An 11,680-nucleotide genomic window follows, 5' to 3' on the forward strand; every position below is an offset into this window, starting at 1 on the left:
TAGAAGTTGGTTTGTTATGTATATGATGACTATATTTCACATACAAGTCCCTGTTGAAGTCAGTCAGAGCATTTCCATAGAGAGCCACTTTGCATCAGCAGCACCATGCTCCAGTGCTCTGGGAGAGTTTATAGTCCTGAGAGTTGAACACTGGATGACTGACAGCTGTCCTTCATGACAACAGAAGCCACAGAAATCCTCCTCATCAAAAACATGACTTTGATCTGCGTCCTCATCTGGACTCTCCTCTGCTGCTGCTTCACAGGTAAAGTCCAGAGAATCAAACTCCTCTCCTCTATGAACATCCGTCCCTCTGAAATGAAGCCCACAAAACCATGACGCTGCTTTATGTTTTTGTCTCTGTATCCTCAGAGTCCAGAGGCCAGGTCACAGTGACTCAGCCTGGAGCAGTGGGCTCTGCTCTGGGAGGCTCCGTCTCCATCAGATGTAGGACCAGTCAGGATGTATTTGTTTGGAACAACAATCACCGTTTAGCCTGGTACCAACAGAGAGATGGAGAAACTCCTAAACTCCTCATTTACGAGGCTAGCACTCGAGCATCAGGGATTCCAGGTCGTTTTACAGGCAGTGGATCAAACTCTGACTTCACTCTGACCATCAGTGGAGTCCAGACTGAAGATGCAGCGGTTTACTACTGTCAGAGTGAACACTATATCAACAGTCAGCATGTGTTCACACAGTGAAAAAGCATTATACAAAAACCTCCCTCAGTCAGACTGAACAGAAACTGAACTGACTGTTGCAGCTGGATGCTACTGCAGAGACTGATACACTTCACTGAGGACTAACACACAGAGCCACCTCAGTGTACCCATCTGTTACCCAAAGCTGTCAACTTGGGGGTAACTGCTGTTGTCCTCTTGGGCTATTTTTGTTACTTTGGAGTATTTTAAAAAAAAGAAAGTATTACATTTTAAATTACATTACATTGCATACATTTTCAATAGATTAATGTTTCCTAAGTCAATGAGTAATCATGTTAAATAATTGTGATCTCAATATTGACCAAAATAATTAGCAGCCCTACATGAACATTTAATTTAATTCATGAAATTATAGAACATTTGTTGTGTGAAACTGCACCTCTGCCTTCTTTCTGTACAGGCTAATGCTTTATTCAACACATTTATTTTTTATTTTTAAATTGAAAAAACTTCTGAAAAGAGTGCATTATGACTTATTTAGGACTCGAAACTCAAAGTTTAAGACTTGGGACTTTACTTGTGACTTGTTGGTCTTGACTTGAGACTTGACCGGGATTTGCCCATCATGATCGGTCTGGACTTGGGACTCGACTTGGGACTTGAGTGCTAAGAATTGAGACTCGTAAAACAATGACTTGGTCCTGCCTCTGCTGTGTTCACCATGTTTGGTGTGTTATCACATTTGCTAATTAGCATTGAGCACAAAGTAAAGGTGAGGCTAATGTGAATGTTAACAGCTCTGCAGAGATTTAATCATAAATCAAAGTACTGGACAAACAGAAATTTACATTTACATTTACATTTACTCATTTGGCAGACGCTTTTATCCAAAGCGACTTACATTTGAGGAACAACATACAAGCATCAACAGAGCATCAACTACAGATCTACAACTGACAATACATACTAGTAAGAGCAGCAATAAATACTAGTAAGAGCTCACAGTACATATCACATCAATGGGGTAGATACCTAGGGAAGGAAGTAAGCAAAAAGTGCAATCAAAACAAAAAGTGCAATCAATACAAGATCATTGGAGGGGATAGAAGAAGAAGGGCACAGGAAGTGTATGTTAGAGATTAGGAGTTAGAAGTGTTATAAGAGGAAGTGTTCAGTTTTCAAGAGCATCTTGAAGTTAGAGAGGGACGCCCCTGCTCTGATGGCGTGTGGTAGCTTGTTCCACCATCGTGGTGTCACAGATGAGAATAGCCGGGACTGGGATTGCTTTGTGTGAAGGGATGGCAGAGCCAGGCGGCGTTCGTTGGAGGAGTGTAGCGGCCGAGAAGGAACGTAAGTTTGTATTATGGAGTTTAGGTAGATGGGTGCAGACCCAGTAGTCACTCTGCATGCAAGCATTAGTGACTTGAATTTGATTCTGGAGGCCACAGGGAGCCAGTGGAGGTCACTGAGTAATGGAGTGACATGAGTCCTTTTGGGCTGATCAAAAACCAGACGCACTGCTGCGTTCTGAACCATTTGTAAGGGTTTCACCGCACAAGCTGGGAGACCTGCTAGGAGGGCATTGCAATAGTCGATGCGAGAGATAACCATGGCCTGTACCAGAAGCTGGGTGGCGTACTGAGTGAGGTAGGGCCTCATTTTCCTTATCAGACAGTGGGATCGCCTGGCGGGAAGGATAGGTAGAGTTGCGTGTCGTCTGCGTAGCAGTGGTAAGAGAAGCTGTGCGAGCGAATGATCGGCCCCAGTGAGGTGGTGTAAATTGAGAAGAGAAGGGGCCCAAGCACTGAGCCTTGGGGTACCCCTGTGGAGAGGCAGTGGGAGGAGGATAATTGTCCTTGCCACAAAACGTAGGAACGCCCCGAGAGGTAGGATTCGAACCACAGGAGTGCTTTACTCGAGATGCCCATTGCTGAGAGAGCGGATAGCAGGATCCTGTGGTTGACTGTGTCAAAGGCAGCTGATAGGTCAAGCAGGATAAGAACTGAGGATTGGGCTGCAGCTTTAGCTGACCTTAGGGCTTCTGTTACAGACAGAAGAGCCATTTCAGTAGAGTGGGCACTCTTAAAACCAGACTGATATGGATCTACAAGGTCATTCCCTGAGAGGAATTCTGAGACCTGTTTGAATACTGCCCGTTCAGTAGTTTTGGATAAAAAAGGTAGAAGAGACACTGGTCGATAGTTCTCAACTTGAGTTGGGTCAAATGAGGGCTTTTTGAAAGTGGTCGGGAAGGTTCCTGAAGCCAGAGAAGTATTTATCACATGAGTGATTGTCGGGACCACAGTAGGAGATATGGCTTGGAGGAGATTCGTAGGAATCGGGTCCAGTGGGCATGTAGTTGGACGGCTACGGGTCAAGAGTTCTGATACTTCGCTCTCTGTGAGAGGAGTAAACGAGGAGAGTGAACCACCACTGACCTGGAAGGGCAGGGGAAAAGATGTAGTAGGACTGCTACAATGGTTGAGTTTGAGTGTTTCAAAGAATTGGCTAGTTATAGCCTCCACTTTGCCTGTGAAGAAGGCAGCAAAGGTATCAGCAGACAAGTTTGTGGGTGGTGGAGGTGGAGGAGGCTTTAGTAGCGCTTTAAAAGTGGAAAATAATTTCCTTGAGTCAGTGGCACTGCTTATTCTGTCATTATAGAACGCAGTTTTGGCAGCACTGATGCTTGTTGAGAAGGAGGATAGGAGCAATTGATAGCCCTTAAGGTCGGCAGGGTCTTTGCTTTTTCGTCATTTTCTTTCAGCCACTCTGAGATCAGTACGGAGCTCACGGATGGTATCAGTTAGCCACGGGTGGGGCTGGTTTGGGCGAGCAGGCTTGGTGGATAGAGGACACAGGCTATCCAGGCACGAGCTTAGTGTAGAGCACAGAGATTGTGTGGCATTGTTGACCTCAAGTGAGGAAAATGTGTTGAGGGTGGGTAGAGCGGAAGCTACCACTGAGGCAAAGTGAGCGGGAGACAGGTTGCGGAGGTTGCGGCAGTGTGAAACCAATGGTGTTGGAAAAATGGGCTTTTCCTGTAGGCATACTGTGAACTGAATGAAATAGTGGTCAGACACATGTAGAGGTGTGCCTGTTAGGCACTCTGTGGCACAGTTTCGGACAACAACGAGGTCAAGCACCTTGCCAGCTTTGTGGGTCGGGGGGCTGAGAACCCGTGTTAGATCAAAGGACTGAATCAGAGACAGGAAGTCTGCTGAGTTTGAATTGTCTAAGTGAATGTTCATGTCACCGAGGACAAGTAGGGGACAGTCATGCTCTGGGATGTACTCTGTTGATTCACAAATACAGTACAAGTATGCATTGTATCTCAACTGGGCACACCCTGCACACAAGTGCACACCACTAGTTATCTTTTTCTCTGAATGTTAGCATCTTAAAGATGCACAGTTGTTCTGGGGCTTGGCTGTCACTTCCTACACAGCACAAGTCATACTTGTTCACCCTTTGATGTAGGAGTGCTGACTCATGTTCCACCTCCTCCTCCGCTGGTGTATATCTGTAACATCAAGTTTTCACGTGTACTTTGACTGTATGGTTTACATCCTTACCCTCGCCTCATGCCCCATGTTGGACAAGAAGCTTCCTCTTGTCGCTCTGTGGTTCATTAGGAGCAATCATTTTTTTCTAACACAAACAGCGAACAGATAAAGAGGAAGATCTAACTTAATTGGAATGGTTTAACTGGCAGTGACAGCAGAGAGTGCTTTGCATGGATGAGAAAGACCAGATATCTTTCTGTCAACTTTGCTTAAGGACAACAACATTTAAATCCTATCCTACTTCCGAAATGCTTTGTGAGCAACACAGTTATGGCATGCAGCATGCTGAAGGAAGAGAGGAGGATTATAACAAACAGCAAGGTAAACTACTCACTAATTAGGATGGATTGCCCACTGCCCTCCCTTTCCCACACACTCTTACTCTCTTTTTTCTCTCATGTCCTGTCTTGGAATGATACAGGGGAGAATCTAATGGCTGTGCTTGCTTTTCATGTGGTTTCAGGAAGGGATATGGAGGTATCTTTTCTTCCCTCTGGCTGAGGGGCTGAGAGACTGACAGCACTGGGTAATTCTTGGTACCCACATCCTGTAGCTTTATTTCAACGAATTGTGTGCACATGGTGAACTGGGGCTAAATTTAAACACAGTCCCTGACAGCTCCTCACAGCAGTCACATTATCCATGATGTGCTCAGGCACCAGGGGAGAAACTGGCAAAGTGTTGTGCCTTCAGTTTTCCTCGAACCCCCAACCCACTAACCCTGTACTAGCACATTTTGTTGTTTACATTGACACAATCCTGGCTTTCCCACCTCTGCCCAAAAAATAGAAAACTAAAGCTGTTAGTGGTCTCCACTATTAACCTTGTTTTTTCTCACCTTTTCCTTTATCGCCCTCTCTCTCTCTCTCTCTCTCTCACACACACACACACACACACACACACACACACACACAAACACACACATACACTTTCTTACTAGAAGGCTACTGGGGGAAATAGAAATGTTCCTCTTTATTGAGCTGTGGCTTTGTCAAATGTCTGAGGATGGGAATGTATGATAAGAGGAAGAAAGAGGCTCCACTGTGGAGGCTCTGGGGAGCACAAGCCACTCTCACTTTCACAGGAAATGGCACTTTCAGATCTCCTCCGAGCTGCAATGCCGAGCTGTTTGCCTGGAGAAAGTGACCCTGTTGTAACTGTTTGTACTCAATGCTACATCAAGATGAACTATGTCACCATCAACTGATTTGAAGAGCCACAAATGAGCCAATAAATTATGTACCACACAGTCAGGCCACAGTGGCAAGCAAATCATAACTGACCGCATAGATGTTTTACAGAAAAACGTAGCAACTACAGCAACTTGATCACCGTTACTATAGCAGCAGAAACTCATAAGACAAATTCCCTTCGCAAAGCGGAACAGCATCAGTGTCCAATCCTTAGAAGCGAATGTTTGCTGCTTTAAAAGGAAGAGTGAACACATATGTTGCCCCCAAGATCAATAATAAAACAATTAGTAATGAACATCATAAAACCAAAGCAGGAACAATCCAAACATTATAACCTTATCCTTTTTAGTCCTCATTGAAAATACTCAGGAGAGTGAAGCTAATGGGGTGAGCATGTTATGTACAATATTCAAAGATTATTTCTGCAGACAAAATGTTGCTTTTGATCATGGACACAATGACTCAGGAAGGCAGAGGCTCCATTAGAGAGGAGAGGGGATGACTCAAGGCGACTTGAGGCTGCTTTATTACAGGGACATTGAGAGGAATTAATTTCAGTGTCAGTGTTCACTCAAGTTACCTGAAGCTTTTTAGGGAAGCAATCAAACTTTTGAACATCATTCTCTTTTGATAAAAAGATATTCAAGTGGCAAAACAATTCAGGTAGACAGGTTGGTTGCCACATATTACAAGACACTTTTAAAAGACTATACTTATAAAGGCTTATAATGTTGGTGCGGTCTGATCAACATGTCTTAAATGTCAGAAAGTTTCCTGGGTTTTTATTCAACCTAGGTCAAGATGGGCACTTTGCCACCACCCAACTGGAGAAATATATTAATGTTGTTTACATTGTATCTGGGAGCCAATACCCTCCTGCTGCAATGAAGTAAAAATAAAGCAAAGAAAGCAATTTCAGGTTGGTGAAGCTCCACCTGCAGAGGTCCATTATTTTACTGTCACAGCTGTATGGTAGAAAGCAGGCATTTTGTGTTAGAGAGGGGTATTTACCTTGTGAGGAAGGCTTGCTTTGCCTTGTGCAACCTGTACCCTAAGACCTGAACTCTCTTGCTTCTACATTGCAAGACAAGTCAAATTTTGTGATAAAGTGCTTGTTTCACAAGCAGTAAAATGCTCTCCAGCAAAGCACATAAATAGCAATACAAAACAGAGATAAAAAAGAACAAAGGCATTACAAAGTACAGCGTGTGTGGATCTGAGACCAAAGTGCAACAGCAGGGCATTTTGCATGAAACACACAATCAATAACAAGACTGCAGCAAAGGAGACCAAGGGAGAATAATTTTTTTGTAAGATGATTGAGTTATAACTACACTATGCAAGTTCTTTTTATGTTATGTTGAAGCTGTCCAATCAGCCTAAATGGAATGTTTCTCCTAAACAATAAGCAGGAACTAGAACAAGACTTTTAGTATACTTACTATATGCTACATGATAGGGTTTAGGTCATCAGCATTCAAACTTTCCAGTTTCCATGTATATTATAGACTATAATGTCTCTCCACATATTCCATATATACTGTACATGTTAGAAATACATGTTGCCTCCTGATGTTGCCTGATGCCATAACACAATTTTAAGGTACATCCCACCCATTCTGTTGTTTGGCAAAAAGGATAATTTCAGATGTAACAACACACTGTTTCATTTAGAAAGTGCAATCTCAATTCCCCACAGAGCTCTAAACATTACCACCAAACTATTCAAAGTGCTTTGCCCACTCACTGTAAAAGCGCAAATTTATATCTTAACATCTGTCTGGCTCCTACTGATACAGCTATGTAGGGTTTAAAAGACACTTTGCAGAGATTCTCTTTTCGTTGTGATTACATCTTTCTAAAATCCCCACTTGCTGACAACACAAGTGTATTTTAACATTTGACAAGAATGTTTTGGATCTTAGTTGGATTTGGGAGCCTCTGACTGATCGCTCCCTTAATCAAAGCTCTTTCTCCCTCAGATCCCTGTCAAGCTTTTCCTTCTCTCCTTTCTCCCTCTTCCCTTTCATCCTTGTCTCGCTATCTTCCTGCATCCCTCCAGCCTTTCACCACCTTGCTTCCTTTCTTCACATATTCTGTCTTCCATCCATCTCTTACAGTCTGTCTTCACACCCTCATGTCGTCTTTTTCCTCCCACGCTGCCTGTGGTGTATATTTCAGGGGGAAATCACCAAGCCCCCTGGAGATCCTATTCTTTGTGTATAGAATATTAAATCTAGGAACACAGAAGACTGATTCCACTCTAAACATTGCCACTTGTAAACAGCTGACTGAAAGCAATGCAGTGTACCAACAGGCTGCAATAACACAAAACTGAGAGTTAAACAGAGTAGAGCAGAGATCAGTCATCATAAGGAATTGTGTGAATGTTAGTGGCCTCAGAATTAACAAGGTGTGATGAGTTGCTTCTTGTAAACCGGTTTGCTATCTATTGTGACTGTTTACCAGTACCCAGATAAAGTTTATTTATAAAATCCTTTAAAATATGGTTTATCACAAAGTGATTTACGGAGAGTAAAGGACATAAAATAAAAACAAAACAAGAAAGACTGAGCACATCACAAAGCTTGATATACAGGGAAGAGCTTATTTCTGTGGCTCTGTGTGTGTGTGCGTGTGTACCTGTACACATGTGTCTGACACCAGACCAGAAAATAGAGACTGTAGGGTGTACAAAGTAAATGACACATGAATTTATATCTCACATGCCATTTTCTTTCCTTACTTTCTGTAATGTTGTGCTATTGCATTAAGCTATGCTATCAGTATATTCTAATCTTGCACTGTATAAAACAAATAAATATACCAACCAGCCAATTCCCACTTGATCACTATAAGCTAATTATTTAAACAGCATTTGTAAAGGAATGACTCTGTCCCAAGCTTTTGATTTTGATCACTGTAACTGTGATCGCTGTAAATGGTTTCCAGTGTAATAAGATGGAAGACATCATGCTTGTGTGCACCATGGACTGTGTTGGTCTAGAGTAAATCTTCTAGTACCTTGACATACCAAGCTGACTGATGGCTGTCAGGAGCTGATTCTGATTTCTAAGCTGTAAGACTTTCTTTGGAGTAAAAAAAGTAACTTGTGAATGAACATATATTATAAATCTGATCTGTTATTACATATATGGCAGTTTGTTTCAAACCTATTTCATTTTGTGTTACTATAGTGAAATTGCTGACTTCATAAATAGATAAATATCATCTAGTAGTAGAAGTAGAAGTAATCTCTGCACCAAATAGAGAAGTAATACTGCAGTAGTGATCCATAATTTAGGACAGTGATAGCTCCCAGCCTGCCACTGTGTCTGTCAGTGGAACCTTCTGGGGCATAGACATGGATCATATGTGCTTGTGGTTAGCAATAGAAATCCCTCCATGGTGTTTGACAGAAAAGACAAAAAATGGAAACGTTAACACTATACGACATATCACCCTTTTATGTGGGGAAAGACCAGTTCCTAATATTCATTCATTGTCACTACTTTACGTAAGCATTGCGGTACGTCGCTCATAAACACTGGTAACCACTTTCTAAACATTCTCTGGCAGGCATTCTGTTGGCACTTTGTCAGATCAGGGGGGCTGCTGTCAGCTCACTTAGTCAGGAGTGGGTCCTCAGCAGATGTGACGTGGGCCTGGGTCGGAAGCAGCAGCTCCCTCTCCATGTAAAAATATTCGAATGGCAGGTCCTGATCGGGTGCCAGAATCTCCTGCCAGTCGATCGCCAAGCTTCTCTCACTCACAGGATTGAAATGTGCCTGTCATTTTTTGGGTGGGAGGGGGCGTTTGGGCTTGAACATGCTGTTCTTTTCTTCACTCAGTATTTGGATCCAAAGCCACTCAGACACCAAAGTGAGTTTGTGCTGAACAATAAGGCAGAAGAAACTGACTTTTACATTTCCCCACTAAGCTTGTTTGGAGTGGTTTAGTCATATTTGTAAATGGAATAGAATTATAACCATTGAAACTAAAGCTGATGATATACGGAGCAACTTTTAGAGCAATGGTGCTTGGCAATGTTGCCGTCAACAGTAATGAGAAAAGATTACTACCGTAATCCCCTTCCCCCACCACTCTGCCACCCGCCCCGACCCCACCGCTTTCCATTTAAAACATAGTCGGGCTTGCCACTAGCAAGATTGCCCAGCAACATTGCTCAAAAAGTTGCCCCGTGTATCATCAGCTTAAAGGCCTGTAGAATGTTTTATTTTAAGTTTTGAGTATCAGTGGACTACAAGTTCAAGCTGCTTTTGGCACTTCCCTGTTGACTTCATTTTTCAGCCCCAGAAATTGCCGCTTGAGCTAAACCAGCTAGTCCATCTTTACACAGCAATCAAGTACATGTGTAGCTGTTTAGCCAGTAATCAGTTCAACAATGTATATTCACTGGAATCATGTAGCCAAAAAATACACTTTACACCTTTAATTCAATTCTTCCCAAGTATTCACTACAAATATGAGTATGGACAGACATGGATGTAAATTACAACGTGACTGGTTGGCGGAGGCATAGAGTCACGGTGATTCTAGTTTTTTCTGTCTCCGACTCTGTTAGTTGCTCACATTTATGCCAGTACAACTATAATCTACTACTGATGTTAGCTTGAATGGCACCATTAATGATTAAGGGCCTGGTTCAGGGGCACCTTCACAGTTATTTCTACAGGTGGTGCTAATTAGCAGAGTTTCAGGAGTGGGACCACACATCAAGCACGTCATCGCCAGCATTTCCATAAATACCCAAACGTCCTAAGTCCTCCCCTTCGCCCTCGTATCCTGCATCCCTCCCTCCCACCCCTGATCTCCTTCCTCCTCTCCATAGGTTTATAGGGGGTCCGTCGAGCCCGGGTGCTACGGCGGATTTCCCTATCATAGCTTCCCCACAACGCTTTCTAATGTCTATTCAGCTACTGCAAGCTTCATACATCTTCTGTTCGTTAATCAATAAATCATTTAATCATACCTGTTGATTGTGGTCCTTGCTAGTGAATATGAAACGTGTTAGGTTTCTAACACGAGCATGCATTTAACAACACAATTTATGTGCAATCACTCCCTTGTCACTGTCAAAGATGAGCCTGGAGGAACACATATAGCACATAGTGTATGCACATATATCTGCATGTCTAAATCAATATTCTGTTATACTTTTTGCTTTGCTTTGACAGCATGAGCGTCTGGAGCGTCCTTGCCCTGCGGCTCTCACTCCCACTGAGGTGGTGTGTAGCTTGACTGCTCTCTACCCAAAGTACTGCTGCACTCCAGCAGGAGGGAATGGTAGAGAGGCTGGGGAGAGAGGGTTGACTTACAGCATATTTTTCTTAGAACTGTCCCCCTCTTGTTTTCTTTTTCTTCTCTCTCTCTCTCTGTATCACTTTTCTCTTACCACTCTCTCCCACTTTGCTTTTGAGAGTGCAACTCAGATGTGCTTCCACCATTACAGATGTAAGACAATAAGTCAAACAATAAATTTGACTCCTGTTATCAGTACATAAAATATAAACACATACATCTAAACAAAGAAAACATAGACAAACATAGATTAGCAGACTAACAATGAAGTAAATATATGTATCATACATTTATAAATTACAACTAGACAACAAAATGCATACACAGATTTAATTGTTGCTATGGGGTGTGTGGTCTTGTCGTTAGTTTGCAGCACAAGTAGTGCAAGAGTGGGTTATGTGTCTGTTGAAGGTTACATTTAAATCTGCAGTGCATACAACCTTATAATTACATATAATACAATAGGCATTAGAAGAATAATATGTGTATTTTATACTGTACTATATGTCATGTACAGTGGGGGAAAAAAGTATTTGACCCCTTGCTGATTTTGCAGGTTTGCCCATTTACAAAGAATGCAACAATCTACAATTTTAATCATATGTACATTCTAACAGTGAAAGACAGAATCCCAAAGAAAATTCCAGAAAATCACATCATATGAATTTATAAAAATTGATGACCATCTGATGAGGAAAAACAAGTATATGACCCCCTACCAAACAGCAAGTATTCTGGCTCCTACAAGCCAGTTAGTCTTTCTTTAAGACACAGCCCCAATCCCAACCAATTATCTACATCAAATACACCTGCCTCACCTCGTTACCTGTATAAAAGACACCTGTCAACACCCAAACAACCAGCATCCAACATCACCACCATGGGCAAGACCAAAGAGCTTTCTACGGACATCAGGGACAAGATTGTTGATCTGCAC

At 42.5% G+C, this 11,680-nt stretch overlaps 1 gene segment (V, D, J or C); it reads left to right on the forward strand.

Moving 5' to 3' along the window:
- The first annotated feature begins 210 nt into the window (after positions 1-210).
- On the forward strand, positions 211-704 carry LOC123971277. The segment is given in 2 exon segments: positions 211-265; positions 373-704. Coding segments are annotated over 2 exon segments (384 nt in total).
- Positions 705-11,680: the final 10,976 nt, after the last annotated feature.

The sequence above is a fragment of the Micropterus dolomieu genome, linkage group LG05 (genome assembly GCF_021292245.1).
Source record: "Micropterus dolomieu isolate WLL.071019.BEF.003 ecotype Adirondacks linkage group LG05, ASM2129224v1, whole genome shotgun sequence".
Classification (NCBI taxonomy): domain Eukaryota; kingdom Metazoa; phylum Chordata; class Actinopteri; order Centrarchiformes; family Centrarchidae; genus Micropterus; species Micropterus dolomieu.